Genomic DNA, 22,345 nt, shown 5'->3' with positions numbered 1-22,345 from the left:
ATAAATTACGTGTGCGCGTGGGGAAAAGATTCAATCTTAGTAGCCTGCTTGTTAAAAAAATGTAAAAAAGGCGAGATAGGAATTGAATGGTGCTGCGACGATTTTTATGATTAAAACTTGAACTAAATAAAATCCTGAAACAGTTATCTTTTCTTTATTTTTATTGACGAAACTCTGTTACTTTCAAAAACGTTTTCGTTTATACTCAGGGCAGTCTCACGTTTTAAAATGATCCTCTTAAACAACTAGACTGTTTTCAGTTCTATGTTTTCCTCTTAACCGTTATGTTTGCTATTTTGGAAAAATAACTGAGGGAGTAATTTGAACCACATTTCGGTTCTTGGAAAGAGAACTCTACCATGCATGTAGATGATGATAATAGCATGCACGCATACGTGGAGAGTCAATTAACTTTATAAGGGCTAAAATCCAAACAACCCCAGTTTTCCGCTGTCGGTCTTGTTATTGTCCTCTGTCTTTTTTTCTGCTCGGACCGCTTCTTCTCGACCGCGACTGTTAAGTTCTTTCAGCATCTCAGTCTGCTCTTTTAACACGTCGTACAATTTGTCGGCTCTGGAAAAAATTAAATCCAAACAGATACGCTGTTAAGAATTAGGCTGCGACAGACACGGTGAACTAAAGGTTTGCACGCTAGCTGGACTGCGGATCTAGAGTTTCGGGGTTGAGATCCAGCTGATTAATTGTGTTTTGTGTTGACCCATGTCTTGGGCAACTCACTTTATCGTCAAGGTACCTCTCACTACCTAGGAGTACAAATAGTTCCGGAGAACTTTCCGAGAGCCCTGAAATGATACTATGGGGTGTACGATGGTCTAACACCCTATTCACAGAAGTCTTTTCGCTTAGAATATCAGAAGCTGGGGACCAGCACTGTTGTTCTGCGCCATAAACCTCAACTTCAACTATAATGTCGCAGACGTTTTAGGAGCCCCACCGTTCTTTTTTCTTATCTTGGCAGATTTTTCCCATTCTTTCTCTCCTACCATTAAATTTGAGGTATATACCCAGTATTCCCATGAGTATCAATCACAACTGAATGCCGGGGGAAATAGATCATAGTGTCGTTGTTACCTAATTAAAAAAAGGGAAATGAGGTTGGAAAGAAATTAATGAGACTCTTATTATCTGAGTAATTTATGACGAGACGATAATACCAAGGTTGAAATGAAGAAGGCCTCGGAAAAGGCAAATGCAGGTATAGTTCCTGACGATGATGAAAAGTCAACTCGATCTGCTACACATACACTTTGTGTGAGGGCCACATCTTATTGAGAGAAAAACTTCAAGAATAGAGGGTACAATATAAAACAACTAAGGGCTCATTCACTCTTCTTTAAGTTATAACGGGTAAGGAATTTTGACATCTACACATTATAAATCTCGATGTGTTTGTAATGAAAGGCTAACACAAATTTGTACTAAATAAAGTTAATGCTTACAGACATACCTACATTTTCGAACAATGAGTGGAATGGAAAATTAGGTAAGAACTAGATGCTACGAACCACTTCACATTCACTTCACCCAGGACAATAATGCTCATTTCTATTCTTGGCAAATTAGATGACAAACCTTTGCTCTTGTTCGTTAAGTTTTCCAATAATCTGCACCATTCCAGGCGACAGCTCCTCTTCTTCTTCAACCTCAGTAGACTCAGGTTTGCCAAAAGAAATAAGGGCATCTACCAGCTATGAGACAGTTAAAATAATTTTGTCTTAGATACTTTTAACATAGAATCTGAGAGAGCTTGGTTCCCTCTGAGGAACATAACCTCAGTATATTTTGAAAAGGCTCAAAGTATTTGTTGCTCTTGAACACTTATTGTCCCTATAGAACAAACTAGTTCCAAGAAATTCTCCTCAAGCCGTGTGCGACCTTAGCAGCACTTCATCGACGAGGTAATGCCCTCAATGTTTATCCTACGATCAGTCACTATAAAACATGCCCGAGGCTCACCATTTTATTAGTACTAAACTGCTGTAAGCATATCAAAATTCTTCTTTCGCAAAGTATTGAAAAATTACACAGTTGCTAAAAAATATATTATTTTTCGATTATTCAAGGAATTCCGAGCTGCCGGTAGAAAAGTATAAAAATTCCATTTATCCCCTCTGCCAGTTTCGTCGCTAACGAGATTTAAGGTCTAATCTTTTTAAAAGTCCGTTACCTTTTGTTTGAGTGTCTTGGGGTGGTTGGGATATTCTGAATAGCTTGGCACTTGTACATGTTTAAGGATAAACATCGGCATAGAGTTTTCAATGTCTAGCAGCAACTGAACCTAAAAAGGTTTAAACACATTACAAATTCAACTCTAACTATTTTTCAAAATTTTTTCATACGTCATGTTTGACTAGTTAAAGCTGGTGAATTTCAAATTTACAGGTAAACAGAGATGCTCCCTTTAACGATTCTTGGCAAGTATGGGAGACACAACCGGTCACTGTTTTACCGTAGATCACCAAGGTGTGTAGATTGTCGGGAAAGTTATACAGCTGAGTTTAATAATAACCCCCTTTCTTCAATAATAAACATCTGGTCACTGGATTCGTTTCGATAAAGAGTGAGGTTGTTATTTGTTGCTTTTATTACAGCCATGGTCCAAGGCTATGTACCGAGATACTTACCTGTAGAACATAGCGATCCATTAAAGCATTCTGTTGGATTTTATCGATATCACCAACAGCGAGACCAACCTGGCGAGTGACATCAAAACACGTGATTAAGACCACATACAGACTTTATTGACTCAGTATTTATTTTCCGAAGAAACTGTAAGTTGCATTGTATCGTCGAGTCGAGAAATCTCATGGAAATGCCAGTAGTAACTGAACAGTCAAAGCAGGTAGCGTTCACCTGTAAGTATTACGTTGTGATAAAGGAAGTTGATTAAAGTCAACCGCCTAAATTAGAATGTTTGGATGTGAGATGTTGCGTAAACAGAAAGATCCTGACCACGCGCCAAGCAATCACTTATATCCAGAACGAAATGCAAATATTGTTGGGTGTGTGCCCCATGTGACATCGTATCCGACTGAGCACTCATATATTTCATATTTGACACAATAATGTGTGATTCAAAAGATTTCATGGAAACATAGAATAAAACTTCTCATTAATAATTAATCCTGGATTAATGAAAAAAGGTGCGCCTTTTTCCGAAAGGCGTCTGACGCTGTTCACAACAATACTTGCCATCCAGGGCTGTAAAACGATCCACTTTATCAAAGGGATGACAATTTATTATTTGGACAAAGTCAACCACCTCTCGAAAAGCTTTTAGTACATACCAACATATTCATCATAATAATGGGCATCCCAAGAACCAGAATGACGAACAGAACATTTGTTAGCGTCGGGAAAGCTAACTCATCCCAAGGCAAGAATTCATCGTGGTAGTTGAGTTCTCCAAGTGTCATGACATACATTGACATCAAGGCATATCCAAAAGTGCTGAAGTGTTCCTAACAATAGAACAAACAAAATGTAATACTTAGAAATGAGTGAATTAATCCTAACATCCGCATACATGATAATGCATCTATGCTTAACACTGCGAATGACATACAAAATCTTTTCTAACAAACAATGCCGAACTATCACTGTATGAATTTTCAACCATGGATGTCATTGAATTTCTGGTTTTTTAATTGGTTCACTCAATTCCAGTTATCAGATCATATACATTGTCGCCTTACACGGTAAATAATCAATCCAAGTGTCGCTAAGCTGAATTTAGTTTTGGTGGGAAGCAAACTCTTCTCCCGTGCAATGGGGATAAACTTAAACATAGAGTAGTTAATTTCGTTAAGGTAAGAAAGGTAAAAGCCACGATATCACGCTATTGAGTGGCACGTATCTTTGAAATTTCACGTAATTACTTTTGCCGGTGAATAGGAGGTTTTCTGGTCTTTAAAAAGTAAAACGCGGCCATAACAGAAAGAACAGCAGGTTAACTGCAAAATTTCAGGATAACTTGCGAGTTTCACCGAGCGATAAAGAGTTAACACATTTAAATGCTTTTTTTTGTGTGTGTGTTTCCCTTTTCAACGACGCTTATTTCCGTAATGAGAACTTTATTAGTCAGAACAAGTGTCCAAACTTAGCCGTGTGGCTCTTTGAGTTGTCGAGATTCTCTACATTACTTTTCTTGATTGATTTGTAGTACAGTACACTTACTTTATCTACGATCAGAAAAAATGTAGTACCAAAAGCCATGATAAACAACATCCACAACAGCAAAACCTTAAAGATAAGAAAAATCATACAGATTTGTCACGCATCCAGGCAACGTTTGTGAACTCAAATCCCATCTGATATTCGGGTGACAGCGGAGCAGTCACAGTAGGCATGGCTTCTCAATGGCCAACAATTTAGCTCTGACAAAAAGTCCGCAGCTCTCTGTAATTTGAGGAAAGTGGTTAAGATTCTAAGGAAAGCTGTTAATCAGGCATTTTCTATACGAGAGTTAGTTAATTGTTGGTTTAGCTGAAAAAAAATTTTGAATACAATCTGCTTCTCTTACTTGTCTGAAAGAGTGATGACATTTGTTTACAATTTCTCTGATGAAGGGTTTCTTGGAAAAAATGTCTGTACTTCAAGACAACCTTGGTGTATAAGGGAAGCCCCACTTCTAAACATGTAACCCTTTATTAGCGCCTGTAAATCGGATCAGTTTGAACCATTGTGGAACCATTAATACTATTACTTTTTTTGAACAGACAATTTTGTGCAAAGCTAAATACCTTGACAAGGGTCACAAACATTGTAGTGAGCATGATGACGTATTGACCGTAAGATGACAACCTTAAAGAGACACAAGATTGTTCAGTTAAGATACACTCGCTGATATTATCAGCAGATACCTTATATGAAAACCATATAATAAAACTGCGGAGTGAATATTTCAACAATTGAAAGATCACCTTCGTTATAAGTGCTGTAGTTCAGTTTTATCCTAGGTTTAAAGTTCATTTTACCTTTGTTTGCAACCATGTTCTGTCAGATTATGAGTTTAATAGAAAAGGAAAGAAAATCTGACAACTTACACCGGACAAGTTAATGTACGTAATAAATGATGTTTCATTCAGTCCATCATTATTTCTCATCATTATTACCTCATCGTTATATCTGATCAGTGAAGGGGAAATCCACTAGTGACTGATGACTGATAAAAATCTACCTGTGATAAATTCGATTCCGAAAGTTGCTCACTGTTTATTGCTAATTGACCAAGTTGTAAGTATAGTGTCTGTCCCGTAAGAGTAAGCAAAGAGGGGACTGAATTTCCAAATTTTCTGAACACAGTGGTTGTAGTATATGTTGCTGTCTGTCATAATGGGGGGATTTCCGAAGGTTTCTGAATGATCAATGTTGGCCGTGTGTCTGTTCAGTAATGGATCACAGATGACGTCAAAATGTAGTAGAAACAAAGAAGTGGCAGACGATGCGCAGCCGAGTCTGTCACTGATGTTCTTGCCACATTGTGACGTTTTCGGTGATCTATTAATCTGATACTGAACCGACCCGCGGCATCATGGTATCTATTTGTTTTATATAACAAAAAGACAAAAGATTGTCAATGATGACGTCATATATGTCCTTCAATAGATCATAAGCAAGGACCAATCAAAATGCGCGTAGGACTCAGCTAATTGTATGATTACCTCCTGAAGTAAAGAATCAGATTCATCCAGCCAAAGAAGACAGACACTGCTCCAACTTCCTGTTTATAGCCGCGCTTGCAGTCACAAGTTGGGAAGATGTAAACGATGGATGCCACGTAGCATAACCACTCCACGTAATTCAGGAAGTTTTTCAAATATGCAACACGCTGTTTGCGAAAGAAAAGAAAGTTATTTTTCTTTCCTTAAAAACCATTCTACTCTTTCTAATTCATGTCTTATAAACAGGAAATATCTGACAATTAATAATGTACTGACTGTCCGACAGTACTGAAAAACTTGTCAAAGTGATTCTAGTAAAGTTATTATTATTTACCTTACGAACTAACGAGAAGATGTGCTTTCCAATCAGAACCACGCAAGCAATAAAAGTTAAAGTGCTTAGAACCTGTGTTACCTGAAAAAATGAAAAAAAGCAAAAAAACAAAATCAAAAGTGCATAAGTTACGTATATGTCTAGCAATTTAGTTACTGACAAAATTCGAAACATGTTTGACTTGTCGAGGTGGAAGGACTCTGACCAGTTTTTTCTTTGTCCCAAGCTCGTAAAGAAGCAAATAACAACTTTCTTTAGAATACATCACACAAGGCTCTACCGACATTCCCTTCGCTTGCTGGTGAGAAATGTATATATGGGCACAGACCCCTCGCAGGCTTCGCCGCTTCAATTATAGATTTGCTCACAACCTACAATCAATCTTACCTTGTACCAAGTGAAAATGATGTCCCATAGTTTTTTCATAGTTTGCACTCAAACCATCAATTACAAAAAGATAAGGTCACATTATTTTATAGAGTACTGTCTGTGTGGAAAAGTGATGGCGCTTCCTTTTTAACAGTTAATTCAATCCATACAAAGTTGGTCAAAATATGATAAACGAGTAGAACAGATTGCTTCCACATTTTTGATCAACAGGCAAAAACGATCATACAAAACACAACGGTAATGTTGACTATTTTTAAAGGAAAGCTGTCCTTACCACATCTGAAGTTGTACATGTCTCCTACAAAAAAAGAGAAGAGCAAGGTAAATAAAAAGATAATCAAGCGCTAATAACAACACATTCACTCACAGATGCACGCTAATTAATTCCAGATGTTAAGAGCATTACCTAGGGAAACGAGGTTGGGGGGCGGAATATATGACTTACGCGGAGATAAAACTGAATCGAATTAGAAGAACAACGTTTCCCGACTGGGGGAGAGTCTGTCACGCGCCCACATTGAACCATGGCCAATTTATGCGCCAGCCAGGGTTAAGAAAATTTATTTTTGCAGTCATCGCTCTACTTTTTAGTTGTTCCCCTAAAAAATTGAGGTTCTTGAGGTTAATAAACTCACTGTTTCTCTTAAACAAGTCATTAAATGCTTTATGAAACATGAAAAAGATCAATAATCCTCACTAGAAGAAGGCGAACTAATGCCTAGTCCAACCCCTTACTTTCAGTTTCCTTGAATTTGCGACACATACATCATACATCATACATCATACGACACATACATCATAACCAGATTCAGTAGAATTGTCTTTCTTGCAATGGATGTCTTTATTAGTGCGATCGTACACAGTCAAAGCGGTCAGCGGAATCAAAAACAAGAAGTAGGAGACAAGGTTCAAACCAAATGTCCACCAACCAAACTTTTTCCTGAAATCAAAAAATTAAAAAAATTTTTTTTTCAATTTTCGGTTTGTGCCGTGATAATGGTGACATGAAATAAAGTTTACTCCTCTGTATTAAGTCAAAAGATCGTAAAGTGTTGATATTCTCTTGATTTAGTTCAGTCCAGTATTAACTGTAACAATCCCCACGCGCTGCTTTCATGGAAGTCATTAAGGTATAAAAAGAAGGGTGTAAAACTTTGGTGAATTTGTGTCAGTGATCAATTTTAACTAAGATTCATTCAATTTTTTCAATGTTAAATTTAAATTACCTAGAGTGAAAGTTACCGAAAGGTAATTACGGAAAGCCCTAGGAGGCAGTTAACACCAATAGAAAGAAAGAGTGAATTCAGACAAACTTGGAATTTGGATCCTTGGAATTATTACTTACCATTTCATATTCAGTAACATGAAACTGATGGGATGGGTGAGGCAACGTTCCCGCCGATACTCCGCCATCGTCTTAAAAAAAAAATCAATGAACTGAATCTTAGGCATAAACAAAAATGTTAGCTGTCTTAAGGAATTAATCGTATTCATTTGATCACTGACACAAAATGATGACCAAGAAGAGAATTGACTTGGCGTCGTTGAATCACTTCACAGTCTGAAACAATTGACAAGTGCCAGTAAATCTGAAAATATTAATCTAAAATAGACCTACCGACTTAAGTAAGGTAGTAATTTACCTTGATCAGTTGTAGTGATTTATTATCAGCTTTAAAAGGCTCTCCTGGAAACTGCCCTTGAACTAGATTCAGGTCATATTTCACCTAGGAGTAACAACAAAGTTATTTCAAATCCATCGATATGAATGTGACCTATCGAGTTGTCATGCAAGCTGATCACTTTCCACTTATTGTGATATGACAATTCATCTAGACATCTTTTACTAAAAATCTTATTCATCGAAACAACAAGCGGATTAATTACGACTGTGAATATATGAAGATCATAAGTGAACTGCGGTTTGGGAAATGACATTGAAAGCGATCTTCGTAGAAATGAGGCAAGGCAGGCCTGAATTTTTTCAGGCCTTATTTTCACTACTACAGTAGTGTTCATTACTGCGAAGATAGCTTTCAATTTCAAGTACATCTTGAAAAATGAAATCGAAATTTTAGCTGCAAATTGCACTTAAGCGTTTTCTTCTGAGAGGGGAATCATTTTTATAAATACAATTGTCAAGTGGACTCACCAAATAATGGTTAGATTCTGGGTCACCCTTTTTCTCCACGCTCTGATCAAGGAAGAACTACGGGATATAGACAAAAATTACTATTTCTAAGCATTTAACCTGTTTCGTGCCGTTGGTGTTGATCTTAATTCTCTCTGAGTCTCATCAAAAACAAACCACAGAATGAAGTCAAAGATAATTTTAAAAAAAACAGACAGCTGTTAAAGACAGTTTAATCCATCTCAATATTATGCACCTCAATAATTTTTTCAAATGGCTGAGAAGGATCAACAACTTCGGTCATGTAATAATTTGCAGGTTGAGTTCTCTTACTTGTCATTATATGAGTGTTATTACTACTAGCCACTTACCACAGCTACTTCGGGCATCTTACGAATCAACGTATCCATGATGGGAACCAAACCAGTAGTGCTTTTAGAAAGCACCTCTTGCCATCTAAAAGAGACGACACCATTTTCTAAGCCTGGGGTGCAGCTTCTCGCGCGGTTGATTCCTTTAATTACCGATCACAACCACCTACAACTTTCTAGTGGCTTTGTATCCTGGCACTTTGCAAAACTTAGTGTTCAACAGTTGTGAAATATACTTTAAATTTATATTATCTTGTAGAAAGCAGAAGATCGATTCACTCAGTAGCTTTCAAGGAGCAGCCTAAATGTAAAAACACAATGAATATCTTTGAACCGTCTTTTTGTTCTCATGAGGTCAAATTTTTACATCAGATTCTATGCTTTGACAAACACTCCACTGATCTAAACTGGACCTTCTTTTTTGCCGACCAGACAAATGTTAAAGTACACGTGCATGCTGCATAATATGCTCCCACATGTATGAGAGTTTGAGAATCAAGCAGGTAAGGGCGGATCATCGGATCATACCTGTCGTGTTTTGCTATTACCACCGCAACTTCTTTCATCTCCAAAGATACAGCTATGTCCAATATGGTTTGATTATCTCCATTCCTCAAAATGGAAGCTTTGTTATGTGACAGAAAAAATTCCATTACCTCTGGTTGATTGTTGATAGCTGCTAAGTGCATGGCTGTATTCTGTAAATAAAAAGATGAAAATAAGAAAAGGAATGAACGACAGTAAAACAATTCAAGGTCAGCTTCCTGGCCAAGCGTTTAAGACCTTAAATTTTTTCAAGTTGCAACAATCCATTGCGGCAAAATCTATGCACAAAGACAAAAGTTTCTCTAAGGGGTCGCCACTTACATGCGCTGGTGGAGAATAGTAAAATATGCATGTTTTACGGCAAAGAACTACGAAATGACACCGGCCTGAGTAATGATAACCTTTGTAGCCACTCTCTAACCATTGCATAACCACATCTCCTTCTTTTCTATATATTAACGCGTTCAAGCCAAACTCCTTAGGGTTCCGGTCGGCTAACGGTTAATTAACAAAGTAAAATTCTTACATCATCAAATAACATCAAACCAGGCGGGCGCTTATAGAGTTCACTAACTAGGTTCATTTAAAAGCTTTTTTAAAGATCAAGAACCTTGCTTCTATCCACGTCGTTGATGCATTCGTCATTTTTATTGACAAGGACTTGACAACAGAGGAGGGAACCTTTGGTGGCGGCTAAATGAAGCGGGGTCCGCTCATTCTGATCTCTAAAACGAAAAGTGAAATCAGGGCTGTCATGCTGAATTTAGTGTCAAGTCTACTGAATGTTGTCCATAAGATATGAGGGTTCTTTAGAACTGTTCGCCTGTGCATTGTCTATCAACAACAGGTGTTTTGTATGGTGTTTGTATGCATTCATGTCGCTTCTGTTACTCTACCGTTTATTCACCTCTGATCCCTACAAACGGATGACATGTTTGGACTAGAACATCTTGTGGCAAGCAATTTTTTTATGTTGTCCAAGAATAAAAAAAACGCGATCCTACTTATTTTAGGTGGTGATGAGTCTCTTACTTTTCTACTAAAGCACCAAGTCTTAAGAGTGTCTCCACTGCGCGGTCATGTCCTTCTGAGCAAGCATAGTGTAGGGCCGTTTTACCTTGACTGTTACCCAGATTAACGATCTTCACATTCTGATTGTCCATGAGAGCCACTACGACTTCTGTCCAACCGTATCTGTTGTAGCAATTAGAAGAAGGCTTGAATGCGTTTAACAAAAAAATGCTCGCAACATAATCGTTAAAAAGCCCTAAGTTACAAAGCTGTAGGTATTCCCAGAGCTTTCACGGTCTGAGAGATTTGAAGCGGATAACAAGAGGAAGGTAATCTTCGTTACAGTACAGTACAAATCGACGAATTTTTAGGCTAAAAAGGACAGCTTCGGGCTAGTCACACCATGCAACATCCTCAGCAGAAGTCATCAGCGAAGTCAACTCTGATGATAACTGTTAAGGTTGTCAAAACGTCAGTCGATACTACTAAAAACTCTCCTTCTCAAGACTACTCTTAGCCGGACGATCAGACTACTTGATCGGGGCACATTTCTTATGACAGGACAGATGCACGTTCGAAAGTATACAAATTGCCAGTTTCTTTAGCTTGTCCATTATAAAACATAATGATCATGCTTGAGGGGACAAATCAAGGCCCTTTCGAACAGACCAGCCACTACGAGGCAAACTGTTTTCTTCTCATGTTGTTTTTCCATCCTTTGAAATGAGGGATTGTAGATTCCATTGTGCCATTAAAGCCTTGGATATCTCCTGTGCAATTTACCCCTTTAGCTAGCTAAAGAAATGCACCATTGGTGTTGCTCTTAACTTTCAGTGGTGGAAGAGCTTCGTAATTTTTGTTTTTCCATATTCTTTGAAACAACAGGATGCAAAGCTCAAACAACACTCCTTGTTTTACCCACAAAGCAGCTCGCTAAACGAAATGTGGCTCAGCAATTTTCCAAGAGATACTTCAAGATACTTAAAACATGACTGAATCCCCTTTTAAGAATTTTTTTTTAAATTTATTTTTCCAAACCAAAAACATCCTTTTTAAGCCATAAATTAATTCAAATCATACCTGGAAGCCACGTGGATTGGAGTGTCCAAGCTATTAGATAAAACACTGGAAGATGCTCGGTTTTTGGTTGCAAACAACTTGATATTCTATTAAAGAATTGAATAAAAATACCTCTAACTTAACTTACTAAACCTTTTTTAGTGTTAATTGGCCACCTTAAAGAATTCAAAAGCTAACGTTTCGTCGGTCGAAGCGCCAGCTTTTAAATTCTTTACGGTGGTCAATTTACGTTACCAAATCAGTTGATAATACTAAATGACCTTGTTACACTCTCCCACCGAGGCAGCAGCACCACCACCACAGTTTCCTTAGAAACTTACCCCCTTTATTCTATTTTAATGTTAATTATACATTTTAAATGTTTTCAAGATGCTAAAGCATGTGAACATCGAACCTTCAAGTCCCCTGATTTTGCTGCATAATGAACTGGTGAAAAACCATCATCGTCTTTCTCTGTGATGAGTGCAGCAGCTATTGGACTCTGTGAATAGAAAACTTCGATAGCTGATTTACAGGAAACAAATAAAACTTCTGAAGATATCTCACAAGAGAATTCTCCCCACGCTGTTTTAATACAATGTACAATAACTACTCCGATGAGGGGAGAGACTTCAAGGTGCAAATTTCAAAGGTCCCTTTAAACCATCCTCGACAAACAAATATGATGCACGATATTAAGACCCAATACATCCTGACAAAAACTGCTGTGCGTGACACAGACAACACCGAAGGACGCGGCCTTAAATCGAGATAAGGAGAAATTTAATTCATTGGGGGCCGAATGAAAGCACAATGCCAACCTTTTCTCTCACTGGGAAATAGCGGAGCCTTAACTCCTAATTAACTGGTTTCAGTTGAACCTAACTTATCGTAGTCTGAAGCCTGACTCGCAGTTATCTAAGTGATAAGGCATAAAAGCTTTCTACAACCACCATGGTGATCAACAGCTAAAAGCAAAAACAAGCAAAAGGGGTCGAAATCCTCCAACAACAAGTCAGAACCAAATATGATTAAAACCTACATTTAATAGAGTAGCAACCCTTACCTGTAACAAAGCTTCCATAGATTTCACATCCCCCACAGCAGCGTGGACCACTGACTTAAGCATTATGTCCCGTACAGTGACGTCAGCTCCGTGATCCATAAGAAGCTTCACTACACTGTGTGCCCCATAATTAGCCGCCCGGAACAACGGTGAACGCCGCTCATCATCCTTTGGGTCAAGAGCTGCTCCCTAAAGAAGGAATTGTATCAAATAAGTAATTGACAAGCCACTGCATAAAAGATCTTAGTATTGCTTTTTAGAGAACATCTTTGACGCACAAACTCACTGGTCTCACTGACGAAAGTTTCACGCTTTCAAGGGAACAAACCAAAAGAGGAAGACCCTAGAGCAAGCGAAATTGTGCAGGCTGGGTATAATTCGGAAAATATTTTGGAACTTGTAACTTAAATGTGAAAGCACATGCTTCAGAGCCGATAATACCTCATAACTGGTCAGGGTATGCGTTGATAAGACTCCTAGAATATTGACAGCATCACTCGTTTTGCTGAGTGACCTTTTCAAGCTAGCTAAGTGGAAACTATTACATGAACCTGATCCAGAGTAGACATTGAAGAACGGTGTTAACTCTCGCTAATGTGCACAGACGAAATTTGTGCTTAAGAAACCATAACATTTTAATCACTGCCCCTAAAAGGTGCAATCATATGATTCACTGATTGCCGTGGTTGAGATTCCAAAGAGTGACGTAACAATACGAAATTTGTCTTCAAAGGCGCTAAAACTTTGATCACGGACGCCGTTACCTTGAAAACAACTCAGTAACCTGGCCTCAAACGCAAAACCAGAAGGTGCAGTTCACAAAAACCCTTGACGTCGATTTAGGATGCCCTTGTTCTTTAGCTCCCAATTACTCAAACAGATTTCCAAGATAAACATAAATGGGGTCTGGATGTTTATTACGATACAAGTAGGCGGCAAGTTCAATGAACAAGGTTCAAAACTGCCATAAATGGCATTTACTAAAGGTTATATTAGTCTTAGGAATCTCAAGACGCGGCAAATGTCACAATTGCAAATAAAAGTCTTAGTGTCAGCGTTTTTTTTTCGCGAGTTCTCTATGTCCTCCTTTTCATAGCCTTATTATATGATTTAAAGTCATCTCTTTGACTTGAGCGGTTCCTTACTAATCCTTAAACATTCACTGGACCAGTGCGACGAAATAATTTGACTGACAATATTGTCAAGATCTTTGACCTGAAACTGCATCATCTTTAATCTACCGACGAGCTAATGATACATACATTCTCCAACAAGAACTCTACGATCTCAGCGTGGTTTTTACCAGCAGCCATGTGAAGTGGCGTCCTCCCCTTGCAGTCCACAATAGTTATTCTACACAGAGCGGGGTCTTTGCTGACGAGGTACTTCACTATCGGCAAGGATCCTTGTTCGCATGCCATGTGAAATGCTGTTATTTTATCTTCTCTCTGTGGGATAAGTAAAGCAAATATAAGATGGAAATAAAAAACCGTGGCTATTGGAATGTTGCTATGAAGTCTAACTACATGTTAAACCTGACAACTTAGCTTAATTCTATGCAAGAAGCATTTTGTATAACGAATTAAAAGTTTAAACTGCTTTGTTATTTTTCAGTGATCGATGTAGATTGGTTTAAAAGAAATAATTGAACAATAAATTCTACGTCAAGGCATGAGAAGGACATACAACATTTCTCTTAAATTGACCGCTTTATGTAGAATGTTGCTATTCTAAAATTAACATTTCACATGTCCCTGTTTCGACTATCTTGATTGCCACCAAAGTCTTTTTACTAAATAAAACCTGAAAACTATTGTGAAGTTAAGTCCTATACCCTTGGTTGTCTGATGCGAACTTCATACTGGACACATGTTTCCACAACCTATGACAAAACGAACATACCCTGCATTAGTGAGATTCACATAACATAATAGAATTGATGATAAAGAATGTCTTTGACAAACAAGGAAGCTATCACAGCTCAGCGACATATTATTCTTACCCCTAAAATTCCACTGTTTACAGCCAAGTGAAGAAGAGAGCTGCCGTCCATGTCAACGTTATACTTGAAATTCTCTACAGAACCTGTCTCTTCTTGCGCTGTGGTGCGAAGCAAAGTGCGCTTTTGTTAGTATGATGTTTGCAGCCCTCTTATTATTGTTTGCCAAACCTGCCACGTGGAGCTCTCAGTCAAAGAAATAATAAAGTGGGGCTTGACTGATGACATTAACAGACAGAGGTAGGCAAACTCATTGAATCAGTTTCGTTTATCAGTGACGTAAATCAGAAATAAAAAGCATGGTAAGAAAATATCGATTCAAATCTTCCGAGGTGTAATCAAAACCCAAATTACTATGGGTAAATTGAAAAGTGTGCTATCAATTATAATTATATTCCCTTGACAATGTATATACGACAAAACTAAATCATTCAGTAGCAACTTTTATATGAGTTAAGTACATGCAGGTGTAGCTTATAGAAATTTCACACCATCTAAGGGAAAGGCATGTTTCAAATCCAGCACCTAACTTTGAATAAATAAAGAACTGTTACGAAGAATTGTCCAAACCATTGGCACACTTTGCATTTATAGGGGCTTTTTCAATCGAGTGTCGAAAGTAATCCGTGATTGCATTGATTTTGCTTTATTTCGCTCTGTTTAACCAGAAAACTAGAACACGCCTCTCCCCCTTAAATCAGATGCAAAATTTAATTCAATCGCGTCTTATTCACTAGCGTTTTTCCGCGCTTCACTCGGTTTGCTTTTGAGTTCTCATTGGTTCCTCGTGATTTTCCGTATGTTGTGACTGGCTGTTGTGATTCATTTGGCTTTGATATTCCACATTCAATTTCAAAGGCATTTAGTGAACTCGAGTTAAAGATTCGGACCCGATGACTTGCATTAGAGAGTGGACAACATCCATTAAAGACATCACTTTTAGGTAATTGAAATGGAATCTGCAGAACTTGCCTTTTTGTAACAAGTATTGGGTCGACTTTTGAGCTCCTCTTTCAACAGCCCGAGCAACAGGTGTCATCTGCTCAGCATCCAAAGGCGACAATGAGGCGTGGTACTCTACCTGGATAAACAAGTAAAGGGGAGATACGTAAGTTCCGAATAAGCTGGATAGCATTGAGTACTTGTCTTGTACAGTCCCGTCTTGGGTGTATGCAGATGATTACTGAACTTGTGAAAGCCTCTGCCAGGTCACCTTTATAGAGAAAGAGCCATGACCCGTATCTACACGGGAAAAAGGACAAAGAGACGAAAAAAAAGGGCGAAATTTGCATTCTCGAAATTTCAAATCTCGAGCCCGGACTGGATAGAGTAACATGTGGACCCCACGAGTTGAATCATTCTTTGCAGCCAAGAGTGCAACTTACCAGAATCTTGCAGATACTGGCGTTGTCCATCTCAGCGGCAAGATGAAGAGGAGTAGCCGAGTTTCGCCCCAGAGCTGCAACATTGCATCTGCCACGTTCGATGAGAGTCTTAGGAAGAAAAAGAAAAATTCGATTTGCTTCACATTTACTAAGTTTCAGAAACAATTTTCATCAACCGCAAAAAAAGCCCCTTGTTAAAAACTTCGCATTTGCCTAGCAAAAAAGATTTCAAAAATTACTTAAAGTTGTTAAGATTCACACTCAAACTGCATGTAAATGTGTGTATGTGCTTTTTTCTTTTTTTGCACGGAATTTTCCTAAAAATATGTACCTACCAACCTGAACAAACTTAAGTCAACCATTAAAATGAAAAACGAATCCTAATTCACACCTGCACCAGTCTCTCACTTCCAACTCGTATGGCAGTATGTAACACTGTGTCGCCCGCATCATCTTTTAAACTGACGTCAGCGTTATGCTCCAGTAACATTTCAACAATGCTGAACTGTTTTGCCAAGATAGCCGTGTGGAGAGGAGTCTTACCCGAGCTATCTTGACGGTTTGTATCTTGAAAAAGTATGAAACGAAGGGAAATCAACAGGGGTTTGTTAGTGAAATTATTACTGCAAACGTTCGTTTGAATTAATAGACCTATAAAAATGATTTTCGATAAGAAAAAGGAAGAAATCCCTGTTGCCAATTTGTAGATATATCTGATAAACACGTAGGAATTACCACCAATATCTACAATATCTGATGTAAAAATAAAACGACCTCGAATGACTTACACCACTTTACAATCTTTCATGATTGTGTCCAGGGGCTCTTGCTTTAAAAAACTGATCCACATCAGTTGAATGCAAACTTTTCAATACCGTCTAAAAACTCCCCATTTGCTACAAATTCATATGGCAACAGAATAACTGGCTACAGGCGCCGTTATCATTGCGTGCTTCACGAGGTAATGAAAAATAAGTTATATTTCCCCTTTCTGGATTAATTAGTAACTATCATAACTCAAGACGTCCTGCAAAGGGAGCACCGAGCCACCTAAACCCAAATTTTCACCAGTAAACTTTGATTTGGTCGCGGAGATTAAAACAGGAAACTGTTAAATCAGCGTTAGTGAGCGGCTTATTTACCACTCAAATGGAGGCCATGCATGTGAGACATGGAAAAACCTTGTGTTCTTATCATTTTACAACACTGTAATTACCATTTCCTTTGGCGATAATCCTTTTTGCTTCTTCTTCGTTCCCAGCCAGGATTAGTTGATGAAGTTTGTTGTCTTTTTTCTAGGAACAGCAAAGTGAGTAATTCTTCAACAATAGCGCATGATATGGTTCACATAAATCAACAAACCTATCATAGGAATTAAGCGATACCCACGGGTAAAATGCATCGAAAACACTTCTTTTTAATCTATTCATTTTTCCTTCAAATTTTGGCAAAAAGCCATGTGAGTGCAGGGCCGGACATCATTTTTCGGATCGGCTCATGTCAACCCGTCGGGCCCTGCACACGTCAGCTTTATGGGATTGCGCACACGGGGGCCGCACGGGTCATATGATAAGTAACTTATTCTTCATGAATGCAAATGTTTATTCCATGTTTTTATACACTTACCACTGATTCCACGCGCGATTGAGCCTCTGTTCCCTCTTCTTTACTTCTTACTGAGCTCATTGACAGTCTACTAAGAGCACGGGATTTTCTTCGGTTTCGTGTCCTCACATTTGTGACTCCCTCTTCGGAAAAAACCGATGAGTTTTCATCTGCGTCTTCTGAGGTGGAGCTCCCACCAAACGAAACCTTCTTTCCTTTTGTCATGATGAAAATGAGGCGGACTGTCCGACTGCTTGAGACTTGCTTTTAAAAGGCTAAACCATGAAAAAAAAATTAAGAGTAAAACGTTGTCAGGAAAAATCTCAAGTTCTTGGCCGTTACCTTGTTCCCAAGCGTCAATTCTCAAATGTCTATATTTTAAGAAGGTTGCGTGCCAGCGTTCTAACCTCTCAGCTTCTGTATTTTTCCCAGGGCGTTGCTTGATACTCTACCCAGGTCAGGCTCGGTTCCTATCTTTATTAAAACCTTTAATGCCAAACTCCACTCGTTTGGTTCTACACGTAGTTACAGTTTACAATACAACACTCGAGTGCTAAATCAGTTGAAATGAAACCGGGTCATGGATGCAAGACATATCATGTTATAGGCATTCCAATCTTTTTCTATTTATTAGGCTCCTCGTAGACATCGAAAAATCTTTTAAACACTTGTTTCAGTCTTTTGCAAAGATTGCGCAAGTAACTTCGGGGGAGGGTTCTTTTAGATGAACTCCTTAGGATGAACTCTAGAAGCAGACTTTTTCAAGTCATTTACAAACGTTTCTCCGATCACTCTTCTTTACCATACGAGATCATATTTCTGGGTTTATGTCTGTGTCGTTATCGATCGGAAAAAGCATTAAACATGGATGATGTTACGTTCGTAAAAGAGTTCTGGTAACTAAAACTAGCTAATCGTGGTAACAAAATTGCTTTACACTTAAAAATATCTGTAGTTTTTTTCCACCTTTTGAATCTGTTGTTTTAAACCCGGTCAAAAGCACTGATTTTGACTCCTTGTATATGGATCATTCAATTGCATCATTTATAGTTTATACCTTTCAGATTTGTCAATATCTTCCTCAAGCGGTACTTCTATATTTACAGACCGTAGGGAATTTGCTGAGCCTAAGTCACTGTCCTCGATCATTTCACAGAGAAAAATAATTTTTCTTTTCGGGGTGAAAAAGTTCTTAGATCAAATCTGATTAATTGTTTTAAATTACGACAACTGCACTTGGAAACTAGTCCAGATACATTGTTTTCCCTTGATCACGATCCAATGACTTAGAGATGACGAAAAACTTAAAAATGGGGAGGTGAAAAGAACAAAGGACACACATAGGTAAACAGAGAGTTGAGTGAGTTTTATTTTCAGTAAAAATTAAGAAGACCCAAGCTCATTCAAATTGTACGCGAACTATGATTTTCGTTTGCTTAAAGGCGCATGTCACTCTCCCAATAAATTTTGGGAAATCTTCATCTCTAAAACAAAGCTGCTACACTTCCGAACCAAAACTGATGTTCAGCTAGATTGAAGTTGACAATTTATGTTGATTGAAAATGAACAGAGCTACCATTAAAACCATGTTGTAATTCCTTTAGGAATGTTCTCTGGTCACTACCAGCAATTCTTACTCGGTTCAAGCCTCGTCGTAACGGTTAGTTTTATTTCAGAAACAGACCACTGAATGGGTGTTCGTTTCTATTGTTGTTACTGTGAAATATTGTAGATGTATCAACTGTTGGAAAAATCATTTTAACGTCGAAATGGTAGATTGTTATTTCATCTGTACTTTTTTCCGATCTTTCCTAAAACAATAAATGGTGCAGGAAGAAGCCCACCGAATTTTTTCAGCCAAAGTTTCTTTGCCATTAAATGAAAAACAGAACGCGTCCTGAAATTGTTTCTTGCAAAAAACGCCAGGAAATTCACTTGGTTGAGAGAGAGAAATTCACTTCATAATGAATAAGGGAGCTTAGAACTGCGCAATTTTCGAATGCATAAAAAGTATTACCTTTTATCAAATCCATGAAAAACGTTTGGTTGATCAAGCGTCAATTCAAATACTATTTACTCTCTAACTTATGCATCAAAGTCACGTGGTAAGTGAGTTAAAAAGGTTTGTTTGAATTGCGCAATATTGAAACAAAAGAACCAAATCAGCTTGGGGTTATATCTTGGGGGAGCAAGTTTCTTAATAACTTGTGTGATGCATTGTCGGAGTGGGTATTACAAAATATTTTGGTTTCATCAACTGAGTTTACAGTGTAAATTGCCGACACTTAAAAGTTTTTGAAGCTGGCGTTTCGAGCGTTAGCCTTTCGTCAGAGCGGACCTGCGAAGAAAAGCCCGGTGACGGTCCAAACATCTTGAAATGTTTACCTCTCATTTTTCAAGATCACAACTAATATTCACTTCATCTTCTTCGTTAAGTCCGTGCTGTTTACTAATCATGCAAAAAAAACCATGGAGCGTGTCAGGTATTCTATTTTGAGCAGCAAAAGGGCATTGAGGGGCTCCCTCAGGCAAAATATTACTCCTCCCTGCTATCGGCTTTTGAAGTGGAAGACGTAAGAAAGAAAAAACAATTTCTAAATCACGATTTCTCACTTGAGGCCCGTTTTTCAACATCTTCCATGGGTTATTACAGGTGTGCTCTGAAACAAAATGTTCTCCTCTGCCTCTGAAAGATTATCTTTAAAGCATTTGACAATATTCAGCAAATAAAACAGTAAACATACAATAGATGATAGATTTTTGACTAGTTAGAGCGCCCTTATCAATGAATGATGAACAAGTTGTAACAAAGCTGTGGACAAAACAATATAAAAATAAGATCGTTTAAGCAGGTAAATCGTGACAAAGGGAGGCATTTTTGACAACACGATTAACCGCCTCTTTGTTTTTACGCAGTCGAGAGAGGAAAAAATCTTTACTGCATTATAAGATCTGAAATTCCAGTTGACGTTTACTCAGATTTCATTATCTAGTATTTCGTGAGGCCACTCAGTCTTCTGTGTGCAAACGGTGATCAAAATGCTTAAAAACTCTTTAGTTCCTTTTTACAGCCATAGTTGACAGAGATGATTACTAGGGAAGTCGAAAGACTCCTTTTGTTTTTAGCTATTAGTAGGTGTTATGGACCTAAACTTTTAATTACAACAAAGTGTGAACACAAAAACAAATATTTCCACAGCCAGAGAGCTTTCCGTCTAAAAACAATAACTTTCTTTTTCAATTTTGCCTACTTTTGTAGCCAGTCACATCGAATAGCTATGACGCATTTAAATATGCAGATCAAATATGCAGATTGGCTTCTCGAATATTCAGACTCATCGCTAGCGAGCAACGCTGTTGTATTCATTTTTTGAAGTGAAACAAGAAAACTCAAAGGAAAGCGGTAGGAAACTTCTCCCCTAAAGTATAAACTAATAAAGTTAGACGTTAAACCTAAATACTGCTCCTATTACCCTAACGTTGGCTCACCAAAAAAACGGTTATCATTTGGCTTTCAATATAAGTTGAATTATAAGCCGGCGTGTGAGTAGTCAGACTACAAATTCACTGTTTTCAGCACTTCTATTAAATCCAACCATAACGGTAAAATCAAGCCTCAGTTTCCAAGACATAAGCGAGATAGCAGGGGAACACGAGGAAAGTCTGTAGAGTGTAATCAATACTATCCGAAAGCGATTGATTTACGCATTTTTCGAACCCTGTCTCGCATGTTTAGCAAGTTTTTCATTGCTACTGTCAACTGATTTAAACGGGGTTCTATTTCGTGTAGGAACTACTTTGAAATGATACATAAACAATAGGGTTCCAGTCAATAGAGCTTAATTACCAAATACATTTATTGTCAGCACGCGTGTTCGACTAGAATCTTCTGAAAATTCATGAACAATACAGAGCACATTCCACCAGTTTCTTGTCTCAAACGCCTCTAAGAAAAACATAAAGACTTGAATTGGACAAGAATACTGGTTCTGGCATAATTTCCACGTTCCAGAGTCAAACGTCTTCACAGTGCATATCGAAGAATGAATTGATTTACCAAAAGGTTAATTTCATCCTCGACCAATGAAGCTCTCTAGTTGGACTCCACAAAGTCGAAATACTGTAAGATAATAGTACGCAGCCGAAACACTGCGCGCTTTAATATCGGAAGCCTCTTTAATTTGACGGCTAAGAAAGCAATTTAATTTTCTTTTTTCTCAGAGGGATGCCGGATTCGTTGTACAATTACAACTCGCCAATCAGAGTCTTGCGTCTTTCTGTCTTACATCTTGATTTAGGTCTTAACTACCAAACCTAGCTCATAAAACGGCAAAGACAGAATAGAATGAAGGAAAGCTTCTCCACCTTCACAAAAGAACCAGGTTTCAACGTTAGAGCTCAGTAAAAAAAAAAAATTTCGTACTCCCTAATTGCACCTCGAGTCACTCTAGGCATGTCTCTTGTGGTGAAGCATTAAACCGGTCGAAAATGTGTCAATAATCCCCGCTTATAACAAAAACACACACACAAATATCTGATAGGCTAGTTACTACACTTGCCTTTTACGCTGAACTTTTTTCGACTGTGGTTACCAGCATAGTGTCGTAGCGTGAATTTCAAAACCCAGTATTCAGTTGTGGTTCGTTCTCTAGGGCAACTGTTACAAGAATTGTTCAGCAGAACAATTATAAACAAAATCACTTACGCTCACAAAAACATTCAGTCACGTGATCTGGCATCGTCTTTGTTTAACATGCATCTGCC

General features: G+C 38.1%; 1 protein-coding gene across 2 annotated transcripts; it reads right to left on the bottom strand.

Moving 5' to 3' along the window:
- Nucleotides 1-148: 148 nt before the first annotated feature.
- LOC113682714 (transient receptor potential cation channel subfamily A member 1) lies at nucleotides 149-22,274 on the bottom strand. 2 transcript variants are annotated; one of them, XM_027199878.2, is made up of 30 exons: nucleotides 22,141-22,274; nucleotides 17,603-17,856; nucleotides 17,193-17,271; nucleotides 16,368-16,543; nucleotides 15,977-16,084; nucleotides 15,564-15,672; nucleotides 14,595-14,692; nucleotides 14,427-14,474; nucleotides 13,855-14,040; nucleotides 12,593-12,781; nucleotides 11,942-12,028; nucleotides 11,548-11,633; nucleotides 10,489-10,650; nucleotides 10,067-10,181; nucleotides 9,439-9,608; nucleotides 8,911-8,995; nucleotides 8,561-8,617; nucleotides 8,052-8,135; nucleotides 7,754-7,824; nucleotides 7,204-7,348; nucleotides 6,683-6,706; nucleotides 6,019-6,099; nucleotides 5,685-5,851; nucleotides 4,764-4,824; nucleotides 4,198-4,263; nucleotides 3,309-3,482; nucleotides 2,646-2,714; nucleotides 2,189-2,299; nucleotides 1,594-1,709; nucleotides 149-573 (listed from the first exon to the last, which is right to left on the bottom strand). In XM_027199878.2, exons 2-30 carry the CDS (start codon nucleotides 17,804-17,806, stop codon nucleotides 423-425), a joined length of 3,279 nt encoding a protein of 1,092 aa, XP_027055679.2. In that variant the 5' UTR covers nucleotides 17,807-17,856; nucleotides 22,141-22,274; the 3' UTR covers nucleotides 149-422. The 2 variants fall into 2 exon arrangements, with proteins under 2 accessions (XP_027055679.2, XP_089044053.1); XM_089187927.1 differs by lacking the exon at nucleotides 22,141-22,274 and having other exon boundaries at nucleotides 17,119-17,271.
- Nucleotides 22,275-22,345: the final 71 nt, after the last annotated feature.

This window comes from Pocillopora damicornis, chromosome 11, assembly GCF_964200805.1.
Source record: "Pocillopora damicornis chromosome 11, jaPocDami1.2, whole genome shotgun sequence".
NCBI classification, from domain to species: Eukaryota; Metazoa; Cnidaria; class Anthozoa; order Scleractinia; family Pocilloporidae; genus Pocillopora; species Pocillopora damicornis.
The sequence above is the reverse complement of the archived record's forward strand: the minus strand, read 5'-3'. Positions and strand labels throughout refer to the sequence as shown.

Bases quoted from the DNA above. Each gene is read 5' to 3' on its own strand.
- LOC113682714 (XM_027199878.2), bottom strand. From the start codon at position 17,806: ATGACAAAAGGAAAGAAGGTTTCGTTTGGTGGGAGCTCCACCTCAGAA. The intron at 14,693-15,563 runs GCAAGTTCTGCA...TTCGCACCACAG, and splicing joins CCAATACTTGTTACAAAAAG to CGCAAGAAGAGACAGGTTCT. The intron at 8,996-9,438 runs GTATGATCCGAT...CGTCTCTTTTAG, and splicing joins GTAATAGCAAAACACGACAG to ATGGCAAGAGGTGCTTTCTA.